Genomic DNA, 27,195 nt, shown 5'->3' on the forward strand with positions numbered 1-27,195 from the left:
TATAATGTTGTATTCGAGCGCATATTCCACAGGAAGTCGACCAAGGAACTTAGCCTTTTTGCTGCTCTCGTGTTCGGTGGCCCAATCTTCTTTTACACATTTTATTATGTGTTAGGTTTTTTTAAAATAATATTTGACCATTAATTTTCTGAACATTTATGTTTGTTCTTATGATATATATATAATTAAATATAAAAACTTGAATTTAAAAAAATGTTAAATAGGTAAAATATATATTAGATACAAAATTAAAATACTTTAAAATAATATATATATATTAATTTTAGACCAATAAAATTATAAATTTAAACGCAATAAACCTATTTAATATATATATTTTAAATTCTAGCGTTTTTTAGGCGCTACTCTTCAACTTTATGGACTCTAGTAATTTAAATTTAAAATATTTACCGGAGGTTTAAAAAAATCAAAGGAAGAGCTAAAAATAGGACTAAGAAAAAGGAAAAAAATACGGGATGAGTTGTAACAGTAAAAAAATGGTCGTGGTGAAAAATTTTCTCCACTAATTTTATTTCTATAAAATTTGAAAATATTTGTAGAATGTTTATTTACTGGTAAGAAATTATTATAATTATTTATTGATATTAAAATTACTTGTAAGATTTATTAGACTGATAATTATAAAGTATTTATCTAAAATGGAAATTCGATTTTGCAAAAAAGGGGGGGAAATTGAATGCATGTAAGATGGCAGCATATAAATATCAACGTACATGATCACACGCAAAGACACATCCTCTGTGATTCACAGGAACGTGATCGAGAGCATGCTGCGCGCGTACGTAAAGTGAATCGAGGTACCGATCGACGTCCATTCTTCGAAGTCCAAGGTTTCAGTCAGTGCAAGAGAGATCTGACAATTTGCTTTGTTGCCGCGGCGGAGAACGATCGCAATCCAACCATGAATTGTCTTCAAAACCTTTCAATGTCCGTTCTGAAGTGAAATCATCATCTACTTTTCGATTCATTTCTTGTTAGAAACAATTTCATCCAAATCTATGCTTATGATTTCCTTTCTCAGATCATCTTCTTTGCCGCTGCGAAGCTTCAAATGCCGGCAGAGAAAGCTTGAGTTCCAGCCCTGCAAACTGGTACTCTCGTTCGCGCTACATTCTGTATTTTGCAGTTTCTGTATCCAGCCTCTCTGTTATTTTTATCGAATGTTAAAATGATTGTTTTGCTTCATACAGGTGATGAGGAACTTTACCGATCTACATCGACGTTCTTCCGTGAAGGTAGCTAGCGACTTAGAAGTGATTATGAGAATTTGTATAAGATTGTTTTACTGCGATTGATTTGTTAGTTTCGTATTAGTGCTTATTTCCTTCAAACAGTTTTCCGATTGAATTTTTAGCTCTGTTTGAGGCATAACATCGTTGTGAATGTGTGTGTGCGCGCGCGCGCGCGCATATGCATATGCATATATCATCTTTCAATTTAGGAAATGTATCAATTCTTACAGCAAATAAATCTGTTTGATCACCTGTAGTTTTGGTAGCTTTAGGTCACTGGTCGTTATAATCAATAAATATTTGAAATGATGACTTGTTGTCTATAGGCCGTATCTGGATCTACATCAAGTGTTGAAATAAGTGGCGCTGAAGTGGATGATGCCGAGGCAAAGGAGGAAAAAGAGGCAAAGGAGGAAAAAGAGGAAAAAGAGGAAAAGGAGGAAAAGTCTGAGATATACAGCCAGAACATGACAGAAGCTATGGGTGCTGGTAAGAGCCATCATCCTGCAACTCCACTTTGAACTGGAAAATAACTGTGCTGCTACATAAATTTTATGATTAAATTCATTCAGATTCAGAAATGGTTCAGTGAGAAAGTAACTAGAAATTTGATTTTCCATTATGTGCTAGAATCGTAACATGTTTTAAATTTGAGTTCAAAGGTGGATGGTCGCTGACTGAATAATCTAACCTGCTTGTTTTTATGACCATAAAACTAGAGCTTAGATTGTTTCTTTCTTAGTTCTTATTCTTCGGTTGTCTAATCCGATTCCTTTTTGACCTTTATGATATAGTATTGACATATAGACATGAGCTGGGAATGAACTACAACTTCATTTGTCCGGATTTAATTGTAGGGTCATGCCTACAGGTGATCATTGTTTTTGACATTTTTCATCTAGTACATTTTTCTGCACCACCTCCCTTACAATTTCATTCTAATCCTAACGAATGTCAGACTCGAGAGGATGTTGACAAGCTCCGCAGCATTGGAGTTAAAACAATTTTCTGCTTGCAGCAAGATCCAGATTTAGAGTATCCACATTCCATTTCAGTAGCAATATTTTCCTTAATTTTTTTCACTGAATAAAGATTCATTGAATTCATCAATAAAGTAAAGAAATGCTGAATTTCCTTCACTGCATCGAAAAGATATTTTGGGGTTGACATTGGTGCTATAATAGAGTATACAAGGACGTTTGATGATATCGAACATTTGCGAGCTCAAATAAGGTAAAAAAGCTGTTTGTTATCTTGACCTATAATGTACTGTACTTTAATGGAAAGCTGTAAATCTGTAAAGCATATAACTGTAATTTGTAATCTTGCAAGATAGTAAGAAGTAGAGTATGATACAACATTATGTTGATAAAGCATTTCAAAAAGTTAAGTATGGCATAGGAATTTATATATGTATATTTTGAAACTACCTATTTTTAGTCTGACCTTCTGAACTATAGATTATATGCACATGTTTTTCACTTTATGTGTTAGCAGAAACAAGATTTTTCGTATACTTCCTGTTCCCTCATCTACCACCATAGACCTATACTCTTTAAGATATTTGTTGTTTGATCAAGGTTCTCCTCGGCTAAGCTATCTCTAGTGTGTGTTTTCAATTTACTTATCTCAAAGTTCAAATTATTACATCATCTCACCACTAAAATTTTCTTACATCATTTCATCAAACTCTGGCTTGGATTTGATCTTAATTAAACTCAGCTTTTGAACGTTTCTAGCTTATTATTCCAAATAAATTTATTCACACACTCAACCTCGTTCAAAGATGAGCGCACATGCATGATGATTTTTTGAAGCATGTGAGGATTTTGCTTTCTACAATGGCCAGTTAAAGTGTGTGATGCAACAGGGATTTTGATGCATTCGACCTACGGCTAAGATTACCAGCTGTCGTAAGCAAATTACATAAAGCGATAAACCAAAACGGTGGAGTGACTTATATACATTGCACTGCTGGACTTGGAAGAGCTCCTGCTGTTGCGGTATGCACATAAGCTTGCTTCTAGAAATAAATTATGCTACGGTACAAATTATTTATTCAGAATATAATATTGCATGAAAGATAAAAATATATCGTGAAAAAGGTTGTCTTGGTTTTTATGTGCTTTTCCATACCTCTTCATTCAAGTTTTTGGTATAGATGTCTGATATTTCAACATTTTCCTTTTAATTCCGAAGGATGTATTATACTATGTAACTGGGTACATGACATAAATTTCCGTGCTTTTGTTGGAGATGTTCGAGATACTCAGGTGCAGTAGGAGTGTTAATGTTTGATTAACTGTGCTTACATAGCATCAAGTGTATTTCTTCATCTGAGGTTGTTGTCATATGAAATCCGATTGTGAACATCATTTTAATCTGAATAATGTTAAGGTAGGATTGGGAATCTGTTCGTGCAGTAGTTTTTTATAAACAAAAAATCTTTTAGTTTTTAAAATTTTAAAACTAGCCATATAACTTGGGTCTGCCAGAGAAAAATGAGATTCATATTGAATTATATTTGTATTTGTAACTGCATGTTAAGGTAGGATTGTCGAGTCGGGTAATTGTATTTTTACAAAAAAAGATTGTTATCCTACCTTAAAAACTAGACAACTGTAACTTATTTGTATAATTTGTAGAAATTATCTTTGGTCATATACCCCCCCCCCTCCCCCATCTTATAATCATCTTAGTTGGTCTGTAGCACAACTTTACTTATCAGATTGATGTTTTTTTTCTTTTTATCAAATGTACTGATAATTATTTGATTGGTTTCTTACCAATTCTTGAAATATCTTATGAACTACAGCTGGCTTATATGTTCTGGGTTCGAGGCTACACGCTCAATGAGGCTTTAGAATTACTGCTGGTAACTTCCCTCATGTGCATTTAAAGTACAGCAGTTTCAAAAACCTTACTGTTGGTTAGATTTACTCCGCGTGTTTCTATTATTTTCTGCTGAATTGGAATAATAGGAATTCAGTTACATACCATACTGCAATACAAAATCTACATAACCTCATCTATCAGTTTTTATTTTTTATTTTTTTTTTTATAATAAAAAACGAAGCTCGATAAAACTGAAAGATTACAAAGAGCCAAAATAAATCTAAACTACATTTATAACTCTGTTTGGAGTCAATAAACCTTTTTGTTAATTATAAATATTGTATTAACCGAAGTGTCAACTAGTTTCTTGACTTGTAATCACGGCTACAACCTTTTTGTTAATCATAAAGTACTGATCTCAAACTATATACGTCTAATGTTGCTGAATGTTCTTGGATTTGCTTTCTTTGCAGAGCAAACGACCATGCTTCCCAAAAATAGATGCTATTAAAAGTTCAACGGCTGATATTGTAAGTATATATATATATATTTCATCCTTATTATTATTATTTTTTTAAATAAATACTTATATTTCATTATCTATTTGCATAATAGTTTTTATCCCCAAGGCTGAAGATCATTGTTTTTTTTAATTGAGTTCCGTGGGTAGTTCCTTGGCTGACTTCGTAACTTGTTCTGTAATTTTAATTTTGATATATTTTTCAGCATTGAATTTAGCCATGAGTGCTCGTTAATTGGGACAATTTAAAACCTACACAAATGAGTAGAGGAGCTACCAATTTATGTTGACTTAATTTTTCAGCTACTGTCTTTTTTTTTTTTTTTTTTTTTTTTAATCTTGTTTTTTTAATTTCATCGCCACATGAATTTTGAGAAAGCTGACTTCGCATCTTATCATCTCTTTGTTATAATGTATTACGAAAGTGATTGATCGATGTATTTTACTTGAAGCTTTCGGGATTTAAAAAGAAGCCTATCACTTTATCGTGGGAAGATGACCAATGCTCAATTGTAGAGGTATCTGGACTTGATATTGGATGGGGTCAGGTAACCATTTTTCTTTCTTTCTTCCTCTACCATCTGCTTGATTGATGCCTATCACTTGAACATTTGATTTAGTTTTGGAAAACGGTATATACGTGTAACATATGTCTTTAATTTCTCTTGCTTAATACCTTTCTTTAATAGATCACAAGATATTTGGATACTCTAAACAGTCCTTAAATATGCATTCATAGCAGGAAGTAGTTGACAATTGATGAGATTTTTAAATCTTATGTTTTAAATTTGAATCCTTTTAATTCTTTAAGAATCTTTGTCTAGATAGCATAACAAGTATATCAGGGTTGTAAATTGAAAATTCACAGTGGTATTATTCACTTTGAGCCTAAATTCTCGTGACTTTACTTTTTGTTTCTCCAAAAGGCTTCATACCTAAATGGAGATATATTCCTACTTATAAATCCATGATCAACCTCTTAATTAGTCGACGTGGGATTCCTTTCCCAACAATCCTCAACATTAAATTGAAAATAATTATTGAAAATAATTATTTTTGTAAATCACATTGCTCTTTCATCTTTCTAGATTGGTGGCCTTCTCTCTTGTTTCCCTCTTCTTAGGTTTAGGCACCTCTCATCCCCAGTGCCTTTAGGCTGTCTTTCCATCTTATGGATGTATTTAGTCTCCGAGTTTTGCATTAAAAAAAGAGTTTCAACTCGTACGGATACCAATTTAGATAACTTGATGCATCATATGAGTTGTTGCACAAACGGAGTTTTTCCCTCTAATTAACTATATTATAGGTTATAACATTAATAGGATTATCATCAGTTAAGTTGGCTATTTGCAGTCAACTTGACGTAAATGTATCGGAATCGAACAAGTCTTGTACATGGATCAACCTTTGAATCATTGTCTTTAACTATACTGTTTCTATGCATTCTGCATTACATGATAGTTTTTAAAGGTATCTATCTGCATATGTCTTTAATTCACTGTATCATGCAAAAGAAGAATTTTCTGTGCAATCTGAATTACTTAACCATACTGCTTCTGTATCACACGCTTTTTTCTTTCTTTCCTTCTTTGTTTTGCACTTTGTTTGCCCTGATAAACTAGCAGCAGGTTGGTGATGATGATTTAATAAATAGTTTTCTCGCGATCGTGATGAATCAAAGAAAATAAAAAAAAAGATAGGATTAACTATCGTACCGGCTAAGGGGATGTATTCTACTATTTCACTTGTGGCCAAATTAAAAATGAAAATTTTGAACTTTTTCGATCCCGATTAGCTTTAAGAATTATCAACAACTTTGATTAGGAAGAAGTATTTATTGTTATGTTTGTGGAATTTTTGTCCCAGAGGGTTCTATTAAAATTCGACAAGGAACGAGGTGTATGGATTCTCAATAAGGAACTGGCGGTATGAGTGATTTTTTCAATTCATTATGTTGAAATAGTGGTGTGGTTGTTGGTTTCTTGTAATTTTGTCATTTGGTTTAACAGGAAGGACTATATGAATACAAATATATCATTGATGGTCAATGGAGGTGCAACGAAACCGAGCCCGTCACTCCACCCAACAAAGATGGCCACGTCAACAATTTCATTCAAGTACGATCTCCATAATTAATGAAATTATTCCTTCTTATTTATTTATTATTATTTCTTAACATGATTTTAACTTGCACTTACTTGCTATTTATATATATTTTTAATAAAATAAGTCTATAAATACTAATTTCACAAGATTTGAAAATTATAAAGTTACTTTCTATAAATAAATAAAAAATGCTTTCTATTTGGCCAAAAATTTAAATAATTTTTTTAAGAAAAATGAAAGTTATTGTAGAAAATTTGTAATAAAACAAATATAATTTTTCAAAAATCAAATGGTTATTAAATGGGACATTAATATTTGATGTTTGGTTTTTCTAAAATCAAGTTTCTTTTGTTTTTGTTATCTATTTTTCACAAATGTTTTTAAAATTCAAACTAAAATTTGAAAACTTAAAATTCACTTGATTACCATTTAATTTTTGGTTTTTAAAAATTGTGTTCTTTTTTCATAGTGAACTATTTAATTTTTCAGTTGGTACTATTTTGTAACTATTTGATTTTTATTTTAGACAATCAAGTCTATAAATACTTCAATATAACTTTAAAACAATATAATTTGGTGTTTTGCTCTTTTTTTATTTATTTTTTTTTTATTTATTTTTTTTTTAACAAATGTTTGTATAATTCAAATTAAGCTTTGAAAATTTAAAGTTACGTTGGACAACTATTTGGTTTTGGTTTTTTGTTTTTAGAACTTGTGCTTATTTTCTCTATCATTTCTTTTATATTTTCTATCTCAATTTAGGAAACATTGGAGTTTCTAGCTAAATTCTAAAAACTAAAACAAGTTTTGGAAACTTGTTAAAAAACTAAAGTCACATCCAAACAGTTTTTTTATTCCAACACTTAAATTCTTAAAAAAAATCGATCTTTCTGTCAGGTTGATGGTGATGATGATCCAAGTAGTGAGAGAGCTATTGTTCGAGGAAGGTTAACTGGAGACGACCCAGAACTCACGAATGAAGAAAGAGGCAAAATAAGGCAATTTCTTGAAGCTTGCCCGAATGAAAATTGAATCAGGGTATTCTTTTACCTAGAGTTATTAATTTTTTTACCTCGAGATAGAGTATAATAATAGTGTCAATAAAAGAAATAAACGGATCAAATTTTATTGGCACGATTCCAGTTAGATTATTTGATTTTTATAGACCAAGTATTTTAAATGATGTTGATTTATTAAAATGTAATAAAAATTTCTTAAATCTTTCTAAGTACACTGTCTCACTTTCTTTGGCTTTCTTTTCCTTTTGTTTGTTTTTTAAGTAATATAATCGTCCAAACACGCTTCAAAAAATATATAAACAAACAATAAAGTATTTTATTAGGTTGAATAGAAAAAAATACCCCTAAAACTTTGTACTTTGTTTTAATAATATACTTCTATTTAAAAAAGTCAATATTTTATTTTAAAATACTTTTTTTTTAAATTTCTCACCTCTAATTATAATAATGAATAATCAATTCTAATTTTTTAATGGCAATTTCAAAAAAGTACACTTTTATATCAAAAAATGAATTTGAAAAAATATTTAGAAAAGTAAAGAGGCGCCAGGCAGCGTTGAAAGCTTTTTCGCTACCACAATCTATTTCAACAAGGAAGTCACAAAGTTTTGTTTTTGAGAAAAATCACCTAAATAATGTACTTTAATATTTTATGGACATTTTCGTAACACAATTTATCGGTTTAGTAGAAGTTTGTTTGTATTATGTTTATAAAATATCCATAAAATTTTAAAATTACATTAGTACAACGAACTTACTTTATAAAAAGGTTTTGAAAAACTTTAAAGGGGTTTTTGAAACTCCAACGGTATGTTTTAAGCAAAATATTAAACTTATTTATAAGAGTGTTTTTTAATTTTTTTTAAAGTTGGTAAAGGTATTTTTAGATTTTTTTTTTTTTTTAATTGAAACTTCTAAAATTGGGGAACTTATTTTTATTAATTTAATTTGTCTCCACCTATTAAGGGTAGAAGTGATTTTGTTAAAAATAACTTTTTTTTAAAAAAAAAGTACTCATAGCGTAAATTAAAAAAAAAAAAAAAAATAGAACCTAACTATTTATTTAAAATTTCTATTATTTCAAACAAAAATGGCAAATATGGTTTAAAACTATTTTTTTGAAGTAAAAATTTATTTCAATATTAACGTGGAAGTGATGTGATGATGACCCAAACCTTAATCGATATGAAAAATGACATTCAAACATGTTATTTTTCATCCAATAAAAAGTCAAGTGTAATATTACAAACATTTTTTAAACAAATGACAAAATTAAAATATTTTTTTAACTAGAAATAGTTCAGATAAACCCTCTTAAAAATAATCACTAATTCACTAATATTAAAAAAAATCACTTACCAAAATATGATTTTTATTATTATTATTATTATTATTATTTTATTATTATTTTTTTTTACAAAAAAAAAAGAGGAATGAAGCCTAGGGAAATGTTTTTTTAGCAAGTTCACAGTCGGCTTAAATTCTCAAAACGCTGGAAGTAGAAAATCTAGTCTTATCCATCATTTTCAAGTTGGTTAAGTGTCTAAATTGGATTTTAGAAACTGAAAGAATCATTGGAAAAAAAGCTTGAAAGAAAGTCACGTACTTGAATTTGACGGTCTTCTGTACTCGTTGAATTGTACCAAGCATCCGCCGCTGGGTTAGAAAGCAACGACTCTCTATCTAGAATATGCATCTCCAATCTGCAGCAAGAAAGAACTAAATATTTCATCAATTTAAAATTAAAAAAAAAAAAAAAAAAAAAAAAAAAAAAGGGACCATTGACGACAAAATTATTTAAGTTCTTCTATCCTCCAAGCGGCTTTTGACTGTGATTCATGCTTAAGCTTAGCCCAAGCCTTTGTTCCTATCACTTACATAAATCCCTTCCCAACATACATACATCTCCTGTTAACGAGTTTCAGCCAAATTTGTATCCATGGCCTTCAGCATTGCAATGTTGGAAGGATCCCGACCACATGAACTCCTGACGTTCTTCAAACGGATGTTGCTCTTTGATTTAAGCAAATCATTCTCCGCCCACTATGATATGCCCACGCATTTATCAGGATTTCCAACAACCAACAATAACACTTACATAAATGGTAGTGTTCGTTAATATTTTAAATAGAAAAGAGTGTTCGAAATATTTTTAACGTCTTTGAGAAATTCTAAGAGATGAAAAGTGCTTAAAAGGCTTTTAAATGTGTTAGTATAACAAGTGTTCTAATTTAAAAAATGGTTAGAAGAATACTAAGTTCTTCTAATCCCTTGGAAATACTTTTCGAAGTTTTGTTTATTTATTTATCTATGAATATTTGGTTAGAAATCAAAAACCAAAAAGCCAAAAGTGATTTAGAAATCCTTCCTCAAAAAGTTTTGGAAATGTATATAGAAGTGATTTGAACATTTTTGACATTGCCAAGCCTCCTCGACTCGTAGTTAAAAAAAAAAAAACTACGCCCTAAAAGTAATCTCCTCAAGGAGAGGAAAAAAAAAAGGATATTTACCTCCAGCCCTGAGGAAGCAAGCAAGAACATTCATATGACATTGTCAAGCTTCCTGTCTACGGCATCTAATGAAATCAACAAACATCCTGCAGCCCAAATATCAAGATTTCAGTCAATATATTCAAGCCAAAAAATGGAATCCATTGTAATAGAGTCAACATGGGGGGAAATTGAAGAACAGGAATAGAGGTAATGTGAGAGATATTATGGATGGGAGAAGCTCACAAGACTAAGTCCACGAAAAAGAGCACCATGATGCAAAAATGTCCAAGCACCAGATCCGCTGTATATCTCGTAAATGCGGACTGGCCGCCCTGCCCTTTCAAGCTCTTACTTGGATATGCAAATCTCTTGAGAACTTCCTCCAAGAGATTTGTATCCAGCAATGCACTCTGTAGCAAGCACATTTTTAGTTAGCAATCTTCCGGATGAAGCATTATTGTTTGCAATTCTAGTGAGTCTTCCATCAGAACTAAGAATCGAGAGAGCTCTTATCAAAGCATCCGAACTGAATTTAGTAAAAATTAACCCATGGATCCCCTCGACAACCTGCACGTTTCAAGACACTACTATTATACTTTTCCTTTCTAGTAGAGGAAGGGGGGAGAGACGTAAAATGGAAACGAAGGAAAATGAGACTATTGTTCTATAGTACAATAACAAAAGGAGAACTTGAATGAACTTACATATTCGTTAATAATGGGCAAATCAGGTGTCAGTATTGGGGATCCAAAGGTCATGGCCCGAATGAATAGGGGAGGAAAATCTTGTACATTTTGCAAAAATTTACTAAAAATAATATCGGCCATGTATAAGATATCATTTACGTCATGACCAAAGCCATAATGACTTAAATAATCACGAAGTCCTAAACGTGAAGTAGTCTCCTACAAATACTTGGATCTATATATAGTAACAGAAAAAATCACAAGAAAAATGAACAAAAGCAGACATCAGTGATGAAACGTCTTGATCTCAAGTCATACCAAATGAATTCCTGCTTCTACAACATTGATGTGACACCAAAGCAGCCATTAATCTCGTTTAAAAGAACAAGAAAAAAAAAAGAAGAAAAAACCAAGAACAGAAACTAGGTGGTGCATCCACTAACTGTGACAAGCTCATATATGATACGTAGCAGTCTTATCCTACAGGCATCCATGTAACCATTGAAAATAACAACATAACGCCATTCCTTTGTACCTAGCCTTCGTTTTGTACACTTACGTTTTTCATTATCTAAGTTTGGAAAACCATAAAGAATTTAGACCTCTATACCACTAGTAGAATGTTCAAGTCTCTATAGATAAAGAATTCAAACCTCAATAGATAGGTTATACCCTATATCATTAAAGCATGTAAGTGACAGACAGAGAATAGAACTTGGAAGCAACAGAAACTCCAATCTACAAAAAAACAACCTTCCCATGTCCACTGTTTTCGAACCATATTAAACATAAATAATATCTACAACTTCTCATTGTTCGATGTAATCGTTCAATCCCAATCACTAAGAAAAATTAAAAATAAGAGAGTTGTAGTGGACATACGATGAATGAAAGGTGATCCAAGTTGTTCCACAAATTCGATGAGTCTCAGATGCTTCAACGACACATCCGTACCCTGTCTTGCGGAATATGCCAAGAGAATCATGTATCATGTGACTTCTTACACTATGCTATTTGAGCAAATAAAAATCAATTATGCAATAAAGCAACAAAAGCAATGTCAAATACCTCACCTCAATCACATCCAAGCTTTTTCATGTTCTTCATTACCAGTAATTAAGAACAGGATTGTGAATCTTTACAAGCCAATAATACTCGGTCACTATGACACAATCTTATAGATTGGGAAACAAACAGTGATCGCTGGTATGGAAAGCAACTAATTATCAGCATGGAGTCGAAAGTGAAAACTCCGTCAGCTTATAATATTTATATAAACGCAAAAACATACCAATTCCAAATTGATGATATTATTGGCAGATGATCACAGTAGGAGCAGTGGGATAGGCGTACACCGGAATCCACAGTTCATTTCCATTAACTGTATCTATCATGCCATTCGAAGATTTTCACCTACAGTTCTTCCATGCCTCAAAGGTCAAAATTCATGACTATATATTCTAAAAACAGGATTTCATTTTTAATGCAACTTCACTGTAAAAAGAAGAAAAAAATTGTATCAGTTAAAATCCAGTGCATGCTCGTGTGTATCGTTTAACAAGCACTTAGAACAAAGAAGATAAAAGCAGTTCACAAAAGGCTTCGGATCCGAGAGTTTGGTAAGAAGTTTCTGGTGTCTAATTGTCGAAATCGACAACAATAGTTTCAATCTGACTTGAGATAGCAACTTTGTAATGCAGTTAGCCAGTTTCGATGATATAGCGTAATATAAGAACTGCAACGCAGTGATGCGCTAATCACCACCTCGAACAGATATACCTTCGTTTCTGTAGGTGCTCGTAACTTCCGGCTCAGTCACTTAAAAGATCAATACCATCAGCAAAGCCATAGAGCTCAATCTATGAGTTACTTAGAAGTCTTAAGGCAGGGCACATTAGTCATATAAACGTTCGATTTATCATTGCACCTAGAGGTATGCATATCGCTCTAATTAGAAAGTCGTACAAATAATTTCTTTCAGAAAGCAAAAAAACTAATCAACACATTCTATTATTCCAAACCTAGCGATGATATTAGTTTGAATTCGTCTTCCAAGACAGAAGACATAGAAATGGATAGTGAAGCATGTAACTCAATTCATTGTCAGATAAGTTCATTCGAGTGACTAATTAAATCATAACTTGAGAATGCAAGAAAGATTCGGAACTCGAACACTCACCAGAGCAAGCTTCGATTTCTGATAACCAAAAAGATCCTCAAAGCGCAATCGATCGAGATCATTACCTTCTATGAACCTCCGAGGAATCCTCTGCAGCAAGAACACCGAAGTCATCTGACTCTCCAGAAACAACGAAACAATGAACAACATGAGCAACGAAAAGCCAGCAAAAAACGAAGAACGCTCTCCTTCTAAACGCAAACCAGTAGCGATCAAACCAGGTTTGATCGAGAACGCGAGATAAGACAATCAGACGACACACTGCCTTGCTCCTGATGCTGCTTAAGATTTCACCTCGAAAGAGAGAGGTCACTGAACATAATGAAGCCGAGACCACCAAAGCCGGAGTCATCTCCATCGCCATCAACCGGCGGAAATGACTCCGGCACGATGGAGTAGATTATACGAAACCTTCGCCTCGTAAAAAAATGGCGGGAAACTGTACTGTTTGAAGCTTGGTTGTTAAGGGAACAAGAAAGCGAGAGTAGCGCGAAGCGAAAAGAACGAGTGATTCGTTTCTTTTCTTTTCTGATTCGTTTTCAGCGTTCCGTTTCGCTTTTATACCCCTCTAGTTATAGCCGACTTCGAGCACAAGAATTTCCGTCTTGTCAAAAATTAATAAATAAACAAAAATATCTCCCTCGATCCTTAATTTAATAAATAAAATATTTAATTTATTTATTAAATGTGCAAAATATTTTTTTTTTATTTATATAATTTTATATATTTTCTTATTATAAGCTTGTTCCAAGTTTATATATATATATATATATATATATATATATATCGAGAGCTTGGAGAGGGAGGAAGTAGCTCGAGTCGAAGAGGAGAGGATAACCCCTCTGCTTGACAAGGAAGATCACTCATATGATGATCCATGAGATCCTATATCAGTTGGAGAGGGAAATGAGACATTCTTTATAAGAGTGTGAAAACATCTCCCTAGTAGACGCATTTTAAAATCGTAAGATTGACGATAATACGTAACGGATCAAAGCAGATAAGATTTGTTAGCTGTGGGTTTGGGTTGGTACAAGTGGTATTAGAGCTAGACATCCGACTGTGTGCTAGTGAGGATGCTGGCCCTCAAGGGAGGTGGAGTGTGAGATCTCACATCAGTTGAGAGAAGAAAATGAAACATCTTTTATAAGGGTGTGAAAACCTCTATCTAGTAGACGTGTATTAAAATCGAGAGGCATGAGACAAATTGGAAGCAATCACCTTAAGAGCTTGGTGGGCTGCTTGAGGTTTCTGACTCCAAATGGGCTTTTCGTTTGAAAGCAGGCCCAAAATGGAAATTAAACCAGATAGCTGATTACGATAGTGTGGAATGTGGACATTTTCGTAATTTACACTTTACTTATTAGACGAATTTAAAACAAAAATCAATAATAAATTTTTATTTTATTTTTAAAAGAATAAACAATTAGGTAGTTGTGGATAAATTCCGAAACGACGTCGCTTTCAGAGACAGTTTGGAAGTTGTAACCACAAATGAAATAACTATAATTCATGTTCATGTGTGAAATAGAACTGTTCAATAACAAATATTAAAATAAAAAACAGATCATTTCATCATTTATATAAATCCGTATTTAAAAAAGAAAAATAATAAATGGTTGAAACAATAACTCAAATAAATAAATAGTTTTTATTTAATATTTTAGTTTTCCGAATAAATGGTACTAATTAAAAAATACAAAATCTAAAAAAAAAATCGGATTAACCTAAAATTTTAGGTTGATTGAGTTGATGATTTAAGCAATCAGAATAGAGTTCACAACCTAACCTAACTTAACTCAACTCTTTATTTTCGAGTTTTCAAATTATTATTTTTTAATTATTTAAAAAAATTATACTCATATACTATACAAATTACATTAAATATTAATAATTAAAATCTCATAAAATTCAAATATGAAATATTTATAAGTTATAATACATCATTAACGTTGGTTGCAAATGTCAAATATTTTTAATTTTCATTAGAGTACGGTAAGATTGTATCTTAGTTTCATATTGGTCAGGTCAAGAACCGAGCCAAATTTCAATTTTTCGAAAATTCAAACCAACCCAAATCAGAAAAATCTAATTCAACCTAAAAAATTATTTTGATTTTATTTAATAAAATTAATTTTTTAGAAATTAAAAAATAAAAAATAAATTATTTTTTTAATTTCAATACTTTATTAGCAGAAAATACTAAAATTAGAAATATGGCAGTAAAGAACGTGGGTTGACTCGAGTGGTTAAACTCCAACAAATAAAAAACAAAACGTGTGGAGCATTATGCAGTGAATTTTGGGAGCTGTGCGAGCTGCGTGGCTGCGCGGGCATTACTTTAATTTGACTTCTAATCCATTATTACCTTCTTAATGCGCGTTTTCGTTTGTGCTTAGCCTTTTTTTTTATTTTTAAATATAATTTCAGAACATTATTTTCATTCTTTTGTGGTCCTAAAAATCTTTCATTATCTCAAGATTTGGTTTCTATTTAACCTTTTTTTTTAATCAAGTTACTAAATTATAAATATAAATTGAAATTATAGTGATAGAGATGAGTCATATATATATATATATATCTAATAAAAATACTAATTATGTGACGTTCGAGATGGTATTAAAGTGAAGCTTCATTTGGTAGGTTTTGGTTCGGGGACGAGCTAAAGTAAAAATTATAGGACACGTGATGCCCATACAAATGAAGAAAACATAAATAAATTGATACCACGTTCGAATAAAAATAATCATTAAAATGTGAATCTATAGCTAAAAACAGTTTAAAACAAATACTAATTATAGGTTATGACCGTGGGTTTATAATCAAACAATACTATCTCAATTGGTATTAGACATTTTGGGAAAGCCCAAAGCAAAGCAGTTGTGTTCATTTAATATGATATCAGTGTCGTACCTTAAACTTAGCCATATCAATAGAATTCTCAAATGTCGAACAAAGAATTCCAAAAGAAAATGAGTCGAAGCTCGATTAAGGGGATATCGTATATTTTATTTATTTATTTATTTTTTTGAAATATTACATTTGTGTATTCACTCGATACAGGTCTAGTTTTTTAGATTTGTATGTCGAAGAAATCTCGTAAATATTTCATGTAACCAAACATATGGGACCCTTATATTTAATACCATCCTTATACGAATTACCATGATTTTGAATTAAATATTAAAAATGCATATTAATAATATTTTTATTATTAAATTTATTTATTTTCACAGTCGCGAAACATCTTAAAAAAAAAAAAAAAACATGTATATTTAAAATTGACAATGACATGTCTATTTATTGTTTTAAACAAATAATTATAAAAATCGTAAGAAATAGTAAAAAATTTTAAGGAAATAAAAATTTATAATAAGTTCATATAAATAACAACAATTTTTTTTTATTATTTTTAATTTCATTCAAATTATTACATACCAATATTTCAATTTACTGCATTAAAAATTTAGCACACAATTTCTTTTTATTTTTGCACGAATTTTTAATTTTGGACATATTTTTAAATAAAAAATTAAATACCCCACTTTTGTTTTTTTATGAATAGACAGAATCAGACCCATTAACTCATTAAAAAATAAAATCATTACAACAAGGAAAATTAAAAATAATAATAATAATAATAAAAAATCCCCAATGTCTTTCCTCGAACATTATTTCCATATTTTCGCTTCTAAACTTAAATTTACATGACTTTATTAATTTATAAATATTAAAAAAGAAAATTAATAGTACGGAAAAATAAAAATTAAAAATTAATTACCACAATTATTGATGCCGGTTAAAATATTAGTCGCTCACTAACAGATCGCACGTTTCCTTATTTCCTAATTGAAAATGAACATTTTTAACATTACATACACCTTAGTTAGCTGTATTCAAATAAGACGGACAATAAAAATAAAACCCGATAAAAAAAAAAAAGCATAGATTATAGGGTTATGGTATAAGTGTCCACGATCAAAGTTTTAAATTTTGTAGTAATTATATTTATATTTTACAAAAAAAAAAATAAAAAAAAAAAAAATAATTACCACCACTATTTATACTAGTTGAAATATCACGTTCCTTTATTTTTTAATTGAAAATTGACACTTTTAACGTTACATAAACCTTAGTTGTTGTATTTAAAAAAGACGGACATTAAAAACAAACCGATAAAAATAAAAAAAAAAGCATAGATTATAGAGGCATGGTATAAGTGTCCACGAGGATGTCAAAGTTTTGAAATTTGTAGTAATTATATAAATATTTTACAAAAAAAATTAATTACCACCCCTATTCATACCGGTTGAAATATCAGTCGCTCATTAACAGATCGCACATTCCTTTATTTTTTAATAAAAAATTGAAATTTTTAACGGTACGTACACCTGAGTCAGCTGTATTCAAAGAAGACGGACAATAAAAACAAAACCCGATAAAAATAAAAATAGTAAAGATTATAGGAGTATGGTATAAGTGTCAAAGTTTTGAAATTTGTAGTAATTATATAAATATTTAAAAAAAAAATGTGTATAATTATAAGCGGATGATTAATGCTGAAATCCAAGCAGTTGGTACGCTACCAGACAACTCACGTGGAAAGATTCACTTTTTGGCTATGAGTTGGTATTTGGTAAACCCAATCCCATCCAAAATCCTAATCCAATTTTCACCCCTTTTTTTTTAATTAAAAATGATTATATAAATATTATTTATAAATTATAATCCAAGGTATCCGATGCTCCAAAACGCACCGTTTTGGGCTTGGATCTTCGCGATTGAGCTTCGTTTCCTGCCGCCGCTACTCCACGCGCGTGATCCCACCGTTACATTTATGGCAAATTTTACTGACTTATTCCGATGGTTATTCCATAAAATATTATTATTATTATTTATATATTTTAATCGGATTAATTCACCGAAACAGATGTATCCTATGCATGACATGACTAATATATATAGAAAATATTCAATAAAAATAGGTGGATTTAAATAAAAATAAAAAATCTAACCTTTTACTCTAACTCTCCATCATCTCTCCATCATCTGTACGAGGATCTTATTTTTACCTGAAAAATAATAGTAGCACGTGACTGAGTATTTTGAGAAATATTAAGTAACTGTAACAATTTAAGCTTACCGCTAGTAGATATTATCCATTTTAGCTCGTTACGTATCGTCGTCAACTTCATAATTTTAAAACGCATCTGCTAAGGTGAGACATCCATACCCTTATATGGAATGTTTCGTTCCCCTCTCCGCTCCAACTGATGTAGGATCTCCAACCAGACATGAATATGAATACCCTAACTCTCCATCATCCGTACAATGATCTTACCTTTACCTGGAAAATAAGAGTAGCACGTCACTGAGTATTATGAGAAATCCTAAGTAACTGTAACAACTCAAGTCTACCGTTAGTAGATATTGTCCGCTTTAGCTTGTTACGTATCATCGTCAACCTCATAATTTTAAAACGTGTATGCTAAGGAGAGACGTTCACACCCTAATATGGAATGTTTCGTTCACCTCTCCACTTCAACTGATGTAGGATCTTACAGTAACTTTACTGTTGGGATCGAAACATGCAAGTGCATGTGATATAGTGTTTGTTGACGATGTTCGGAACAGTCTAATTATTTTGATAATATTTTTAATTATTATATTTTGTTAAATTAGAATAGTACAAATAAAGGATGGAAATTCAAGACCATATATGATTATAATAAACAAGAGAATATTTAAAATTTCACGCAAAAAGTTTGTCTGGATCGATGTTCTCATGCATCCAAACTTGCAAACAAAAATTCAAAAGAAAAAATAAATTAAAAAAAAAAAAAAAAAAAAGGGAAATGCCACGTCAGATCCGTGGCATGTTTAAGCAACATTATGGTAGGTTTGAACAGCAAGTTCCTTTCTTTTGCATGTGCAATCATATGAGTATGTCACGAGACACGACATACGAACATGTAGAAAAAGAAAGGTGTGAGTGATGTGCACGCGCTGTTGAGCGCGTGTGGGAAAAAGCATGGATTGGCCTAACGAACTTTCTCTGCAGCAGTGTCCACATGTCTATGTCCAAAAAGCAAGAGCGCCCACGACGCCCAGATCGGGCAAGGCTATTAATTACCAGATCGCCCCAATCTTAACATGATCCTTCCAATGGATACTTTTACTTCTCTTCTACATTCGACACGTGGCTTCTTCTTATTTGTCACTTCTATCAACTTCTTACTCATTGGTATTCTTAACACAAATCGGGTCGTGACACTCTGCCACATTGCTCGTTGAAACTCGGTTATTCATCGGAGTTCAATACGAGCACTTTAGAAGTTTTATTTCTTTTCAAAGTTCTCGAGCGTTCATTTAAGTTGTTTCATGTCGGTTATAGAATAGTCTTTTGGTTAGCTTTTCTCGTATAAGATCTGTCATCTTAACAAAAACTATATTAAAATGGATATTTTCGTAAAAGTCCATTTATAGGCCAGGACCATACAACTCTTTAGGTTGTTTGTCCATTAAAGCGGTACGTGAGCTGGATTCAAGACGAGGGATTTTTAGCTTGATAGATCATTACAAGCTCACCTAAGCACATCGAACTCTTAGGGTTTCCTGCCTGTATTCATTTGTAATTTGCCGATGTGTTTCATAAACGTGCCATGTCTTACACATACACATCAAGCGTAAATATAAAATTTAAATTCTCATTTTACTCGATTTAAAGATTATAAAAAAAACATTACGGGTATGTATTAGATTTATAAGTGAATTTAAATATTTAATACAAATAAGTTGTCATATAAATCAAATTAAATTAACATTTTATGTTAAAATCAAAAGATTCAATTTAAAATTTTGAAATTTAAACCCTATTTAGTTACACTTATTTAGCATTAGAGATATAATGACTAAATTGCACTTTTAGGTGAAAAGATAAAGTTGATTTTAATAATTAAAACCCTTAATGACGTAAATAGCAAAATTATATCGATACATCAAATTATATAGACAAAAAAATAAATAAAATAATAAAATAATAAATAATATATAAAAATGCCATTTCAATAGATGTATTTATTTCTCATGCCGGGCTGTCACAAATTAATTAATGTAATATACTCGAGATATTTTTATAACATAAGATAAAAAAGACTTATAGTAAAAGAAAAATAATAATAATGATGATGAAAAGACGTAAATGCCCTTGAAAGAGTCATCTTGATATCTCGAGTTATATTATTAAAATACACTGTTGACAATTTGAATAGTCGAAATAGGTAAAATTTAAAGAGTAAAAATACTAATATTTCAATTGCATATGTAGTTGTCCTATTTTTTTTACTCTAACACCAGAATTTTACGGTTTTAAACTTGACTAAGATTCAATATATAATTCAGTCTAAAATCATTTGTTTTTTTTAAATCAAGGACAATAAATCTCTTACATGCTTATAATAGAGTACTATTAATTATGTAATTTAAACCTAATTTTACATTATTTCTTCATAGAGTTGTCCTAAAAACCCTTTTCATTTCGGTCTAATATGATATTAAAAAAATTAAATAAAAATAAAATAGAATCTAAAAAGTTTTCCTCCTAATTTGCTTCACCACCAAATATTTTTATAATTGATAATTTATATATAATTTAAGACTTTATCATAGATGGAAAGTTATAGCGTTACACCAAATATTTTAAGTCAATTATCTTATATTTTATATGTGCAATTATTGTACTAAAAAAATTTAACATAGATTTTGTTATTTTTTATTTATTAATTCTTCAAATTACACAAAATAACGAGAAATTATTCAACGAGAACATTACAACGTGTTAACGTTTAACCATAATTGTTAGATTTATAGTCGTAATATAAATTCTCTTGAAGTAAAAGAAAGTAAAAAATGTAAAAAACTCTTTAAATTTTCATTCGAAAAATAAATTTACAGTTATAGACCAATTCTGATATAAATACATCAGTATGACTCGAGAATGTAACGATCCATGCCCAAGATTCGAAATTTGTATTTTGGCACTCGAGAATGTAACGACCCATACCCAGAATTCGAAATTTGAATTTAGCACCGGATGGTCTCGACACTCCTTTGTATCCCTTGCAACATAGTGACGTAACCTACTTATTTTTTAAGAGCGAAAACTATCCCCACGAACCAACACGAGTCCTTCTAGCATGTTCTTCTCCACTCACATGCATCCCGAAAATTTTATAGGAGATCATCTCGCAGTAACTGAAAATGAAAATGCACGTTATAGGCTAGACGGTAACTTTTAACTCATTTAAGTTTTTTTTAATCATACTATTCACGAATTTGTAATTTGACACTTGAGAATGTAACGATCAATACTCAGAATTCGAAATTCGAATTCAGCACATGATGGTCTTGACACTCCCTTGCATCCCTTGCGACATAGTCACATAACCTACTTATTTTTTAAGAGCGAAAACTATCTCCACGAACCAACACGAGTCTTTCCAGCATGTTCTTCTCCAATCACATGCATCCCAGAAAATTTTCTAGGAAATCACCCAGTAGTGCCCGAAAATGAAAGATGCACGTTCAGACAGTAACTTTTAATTCATTAAAGTTTTTATAATCATACCATCCCCAAGTTCACTCTCGTTCAGATATGATCTCTGTTCATTCATGTGAAAGGATTTACTCGAAAGTGAATTCCCTCCCTCTCAAGAATGTGGTAATTAATCTCATTGTAATAAGCTTTTTATGTTTTACATTCCAACTTCCATCCCCATCATAAGATTCTTTTCCCCTTAGTTTGTGGGAATAAAGAGAACTCTCTCTCTCTCTCTGGATTATCTTCTAATGCACGCCTTCTTAATCTCACCCATTTGGGTACCCACATAAATACCCACTACCCTCACCCCCAAACAAACATTATTCCCCATTTTTGCACCGCCGCCTCGAACCTCTCAGAAATGTCCACAGGCCTCGATCTCCGACGCACTTTCCTCGAAACCGTCCGCCGTCCGGACCTCAACCTTCCAATTCCACGCCCGTCCTCATCAGCGCCCGATCACAGCGACACAATTCAAAAACAGAGTATCGACACCACCGCCACCGCCTCCGCCGAAGGAGAATTATGCTGCCGCACGCCGACTTCCGCAGAGAACAAGATTCCGGCGTTACTGCAATGTCCGCCGGCGCCGCGGAAGCGGAAAAGACCTCCGAGTTGTAGAAGAAGACTAATGGAGCTTGAATTCGTGCAGATCGTGAATAGAGAAGAGATCGAACCGTATTTGAATTCGAGTTTCGAACACGAAGACAGAGTTCGAAAATCCGCTAAACGAAGCTTCTGCGAATGTAAATGATTAAATTAGTCGATTATTTCTTCAATCGCCATTGTTAACAAGCTTCTTCTTCTTCTTCTTCTTCTTCTTCTTCTTCTAATTCTTCTCTTGAGAATATTAATCACACGATTAATGTATGTATACAAACGATTTTCCGTTCAGATCCAAATCCGAATTCGTTCCAACTGATTCTGAATTCGTTCTGTTTTTTGAATCTCTGACTTTCTTGGATGCAATTGATAAATTGAATTCGTTCCAAATTCTGGTTGTTTCGTAATTTCGATGAAATACTGTGTGATCTGTCCTCAAGTTTTGAAAATTTTCGTGTTGAGTGATTGACACGACTTTGGGATTCATAAACTTCCGTTGTTTGTTTTTTTTTTTTTTTTTTTTTTTTTTTTTTTTTTTTTAAATTTATTCGCGATGAGAGAGAGAAAACAGAGTACACTATTTTTCTGCATGTAACTGAGTCTGATGGACTAAGAATGAAGTAACGAAACAATTTCCGAGGCGAAGTGTAATGCTTCTTTACTTAATGCCTAATAGTTTAGATATTTGTTGGAGTATCGAACATTGAATTTGATGCTCGATAGCTTCGGTATTCTTCTGACATAACTCATATGCGTGAACTTTTGGAGTTTATGTGATTGAGTTTAGATATTTTAAGGAGTTCATTCGACACATGATGAATTTTTTGAGTTTCTGTGATCGGAGTTACCGAAAAAATAAAGTGCATCTTGTTGGTATATTTTTGTAACGGTCTAAGCTCATCGGTAACCGATATTGTCCGCTTTAGTCCGTTATGTACCAGTGTCAGTCTCACGATTTTAAACACATGAGAGCTCACAATCCACCCCTTGAGGGCCCAGCATCCTTGCTGGCATACCGTTCGATTTTCACACGCCTATAATAAATGTTTCGTTCTCCTCTCCAACCGATGTAGGATCTCACGATCTACCCCCTTGGGGCTCAGTGTCCTCGCTGGCACACCACTCGGTGTCTGGCTCTGATACCATTTGTAACAACCAAAGTCCATCGTTAGCAAATATAGTCTGTTTTGGCTCGTTACATACCGTCGTCAATTTCACAATTTTAAAACGTGGGATCTTATAATCTGCCTCATTGAGAGCCCAGTATCCTCATGGGCACACCACTCGGTTTCCACACGCCTATAAAGAATGCTTCGTTCTCCTCTCCAACCGATGTGGGATCTAACGATCCACTCCCTTAGGGTCCAGTGTTCTCGCTAGCACACTACTTGACATCCGACTCTGATACCATTCATAACAACCCAAGTCCACCGTTAGCAAATATCGTCCGTTTTGACATATTACATACTACCATCAGCCTCACGATTTTAAAATGCATCTCTTAGTAAAACGTTTCCACACCCTTATAAGAAATGTTTCGTACTCCTCTTCAACCAACGTGGGATCTCACGATACACAGTAATTTTCTGAAAGCATTTTCGAGCCATTAGAGTCCATTGTTTCTATTTATTTATGTGCTATAATAATTAAATTTTCTATTTTTCATATCTCTTGGATAGTGAGATCCCATCCAGAGAATCCGGTAGAATAGAAGGTTTGGAGAGACAGTAAAAAAAGAGAGTCAACTTCCCTGCCGCAATTTTTTCTGGTAATTGAAGAGAGAGAGAGAAAAAAAAATATTTATTTTCCATTTATTATTTATTTATTTTCAATTCCTAATTTTAAAAATGTCAATTTAATATTTTTTAGTTTAATTAAATCTTCTAAAAAAATTGTTAATTTGCGATAATAAAGTTGATTTTTTGGAAGATTTAACCAAATTAAAATTATAATATATAATTTAATAATTAAAAAAAAGATAAATTAAAATAATTCTTTATAGGTTCTAAAACATCCCTTCTTACGCAAAGGACAAATCAATTCCTTTTTATTTAATTTCGAAATCAAAATTGTCTAGAAGATCAATGGGAAGGAGGGAAAAAAAAAAAAAAAACAAAAATTCAGAAAAATAAATAATAAATTAGAAAAATAGATCTTGAGATGAATATTAAAGAATTTATTGGTAATTCTATTTATAAAATGACATTTTTACCCTTTTTAATAAATGAATGGATAAATAGAGAACACGACATATTCATGTTTTTTTTTTTTTTTTTTTTTTTTTTTTTTTTTTTTTTTTTACCAAAGGAAATGTTTTAGAAACAAAATAAATAAAAAATATATAAATAACGAAAAAGACAGGACTCTCGTTGTCTTGCTCCACTCAGGACAATCGAACTCTGACATCCACATAATCCGTCGTCGTTTTGTGAGTATTGAAAATAAAAATGGAAATAACAATTTAATATTATGATTATTTAATTAAGATTGGAAATTAAATAAACATTAATAGTAATTATGACGCGTGGAATTTAAGTAATTACTTTAACTTTTTATTATTATTTTTAATCCTAATTAATTTTTAGGTGGTTCCCATATGGTAATTATGATACATTAAGAGTATTTTTCAAATCATTTCTTGTTTGAAGTCAATTACTTAATGTATTAAAAAAAAAACTTTATTCCCTCATTTTTTTGATTTAAAAAGTATAATTTCCTGAAATAACCTTGACGGGTTGAGTTTTGATCTGTGATGTCCCAAATTGGTTGGGGAGCTAGTAGACGTGTTTTAAAGCCTTGAGGGGAAGCCCGAAAGAGAAAGTCCAAAGAGGACAATATTTGCTAGCGGTGGGCCTGCGTCGTTACAAATGGTATCAAAGCTAGACACCGGACGATGTGTCAGCCTTCTCGTTGTTCCCCGAAAGGGGGTAGACACGAGGTGATGTGCCAGTAAGGATGCTGGGCTCCGAAGGGGGTGGATTTGGTGGCGGCCCCACATCAATTGGAGAAAGAAACGAGTGTCAGCGAGGACGTTAAGCCCCGTAGGGGGATGGATTATGATGTCCCATATTGGTTGGGGAGGAGAACAAAACACCTGTGCCAGTAAGGACGTTGGGCCCCGAAGGGGAGTGAATTTGGTGGCGGCTTCACATCAATTGGAGAAAGGAACGAGTGTCAGCGAGGACATTGGGCTCCGAAGGGGGGTGGATTGTGACGTCCCACATTAGCTGGGGAGGAGAACAAAACACCATTTATAAGGGTGTGGAAACCTTCTCCTATTAGACCCGTTTTAAAGTCTTGAGGGACAGTCCAAAGAGGATAATATCACCTATCGGTGAGTTTGGATCGTTACATGATCGTTATTAATTTATTTTTGGTCAAATATTGAACCGTTGCGTTATTATTATTATTATTATTATAAGTAAAATGAAATTTGGGTAAGAAAATGATTTGGTAGGTACGATATGTAGCACCCAAGGTTGGGTTATAATAATTATAAGATGAAAGGAATAATTAAATATTGAAAAAGTTTGAGGAGGAAGGTGCAGTCAATAGCTTCATTTTGACGTGTGGGAAACGAGTTAGCGTAAATGAAGAGGAATTAGACTCAAATAGTAACCCAAAAACCCAACACAATCCCATGAATTATGACTTGAGAAAGAGGGCATAAAGATGTCAAGCAAGCCACCATATTTGAAAAGGGCAAAATTGTAATTTTAGTCCCTAATTTTTTTAATAGTGTTACGATCTATGCCCGAGATTTGGATTAGGATTCAAAATTCGAATTCAGCATCGGTGTATCCCGATATTCTCTTGCATCCCCCACGACACGATCATCCATGTGACATGATCATGTTGCTTACTCATTGCTGTTAAGAGTGAGCAAGACTATCCTCACAGACCAACGTGAGTCATTTCAGCATGTTTTGTACTATCTCATATGCACACTAGTTTCCCAAGAGGTCACCTGACATAGAATTGTTCCGAGCAAAACATGCTTCATTTTAGAGTTTTTATGATTGAGTCACCGAAAGGAAGACATGTTGTTTTGGTATAGGAATGTCTTTCAACTCTTTGAAGCCTTTCTTAGTCATTTTATCCTCAAGATTGCTCTCATTTAGATATAATCTCAGTTCATTCATGTACCATTTCTTTACTCGGGTGTCACAAATAGGTTTCAAATGATAAATTTTCTTTAATATATATAGGTCATTGTCTAATAAATACTCGAACAAATCTCAAAACTTTAATTTATGAGTCTAATAATTAAATTTTATAATTTTCAATGTGTAACACGTTCTTGACCCATTTGATATTTTTGAAATTTTAAAAATATATTAAATACAAAATTAAACGTTTAATATTAGTATTATCTCTTAGAATTTTTCATAAAAATTATGTAAGTAAAGATAAAAACATCGTAACAAAAACCCGTGTCGATTCGTTGAGAGAGATCGAGCCATCAAGTACTGGATCCAAATTATGACACGAGACGTTATGTTGTAATATAAATATAAATATTTTTGTTTGTAATTAGTGAATTTCTTTTGAAAAGTTTTTAATTATGATAATAAACTGTTAAATTGAAAGAAAATAAAAAGAGAATTGTTTTGTTTTTGTAAAGAGTTACGCTAAGTCCATGCAAAATTGTATTCTTGAAGTGATTCTCAAACTGGCCTCGCCAATGAGAATTTTTTGTATTTTTTTCCACAAAGTTACAACTCAAAAATAGATAATTTGGAGGATTAATTTGGCCTTTTTTTTTCTTCCTATTATTGTCAACTTTGACCCGTTACGTATCTTCGTCAGTCTCGTTGTTTTAAAACGTGTCTACTAGGGAGAGATTTCCACACCATTATAAGATATGCTTCGTTCCTCTCTCCAACCAATGCATAATGACGAT

The 27,195-nt window shown here is 32.0% G+C and overlaps 2 protein-coding genes and 1 long non-coding RNA gene across 3 annotated transcripts; 2 read left to right on the plus strand and 1 right to left on the minus strand.

The window, feature by feature from the left end:
• Window positions 1–711: 711 nt before the first annotated feature.
• LOC111802109 (phosphoglucan phosphatase DSP4, amyloplastic) lies at window positions 712–7,942 on the plus strand. Its single transcript, XM_023686357.2, has 14 exons — window positions 712–948; window positions 1,043–1,112; window positions 1,212–1,256; window positions 1,580–1,742; window positions 2,048–2,124; window positions 2,212–2,288; window positions 2,406–2,486; window positions 3,124–3,256; window positions 4,069–4,128; window positions 4,562–4,618; window positions 5,061–5,156; window positions 6,475–6,534; window positions 6,618–6,725; window positions 7,612–7,942. Exons 1-14 carry the CDS (start codon window positions 923–925, stop codon window positions 7,744–7,746), a joined length of 1,188 nt encoding a protein of 395 aa, XP_023542125.1. The 5' UTR covers window positions 712–922; the 3' UTR covers window positions 7,747–7,942.
• Window positions 7,943–9,503: 1,561 nt separating this feature from the next.
• Window positions 9,504–13,617, minus strand: LOC111802300 (uncharacterized). Its single transcript, XR_015422501.1, has 9 exons — window positions 13,091–13,617; window positions 12,691–12,838; window positions 12,203–12,405; window positions 11,985–12,114; window positions 11,794–11,866; window positions 10,930–11,032; window positions 10,469–10,792; window positions 10,244–10,329; window positions 9,504–9,776 (listed from the first exon to the last, which is right to left on the minus strand). It is a non-coding gene; the product is annotated as an uncharacterized LOC111802300 (long non-coding RNA).
• Window positions 13,618–21,933: 8,316 nt separating this feature from the next.
• Window positions 21,934–22,618, plus strand: LOC111802301 (uncharacterized). The gene has a single exon (XM_023686612.2). The coding sequence runs from the start codon at window positions 22,051–22,053 to the stop codon at window positions 22,441–22,443; it is 393 nt and encodes a 130-aa protein (XP_023542380.2). The 5' UTR covers window positions 21,934–22,050; the 3' UTR covers window positions 22,444–22,618.
• The last annotated feature ends 4,577 nt before the right edge of the window (window positions 22,619–27,195 follow it).

Source organism: Cucurbita pepo, chromosome 9, assembly GCF_057944985.1.
Source record: "Cucurbita pepo subsp. pepo isolate OVF chromosome 9, ASM5794498v1, whole genome shotgun sequence".
In the NCBI taxonomy this organism is placed as follows: domain Eukaryota; kingdom Viridiplantae; phylum Streptophyta; class Magnoliopsida; order Cucurbitales; family Cucurbitaceae; genus Cucurbita; species Cucurbita pepo.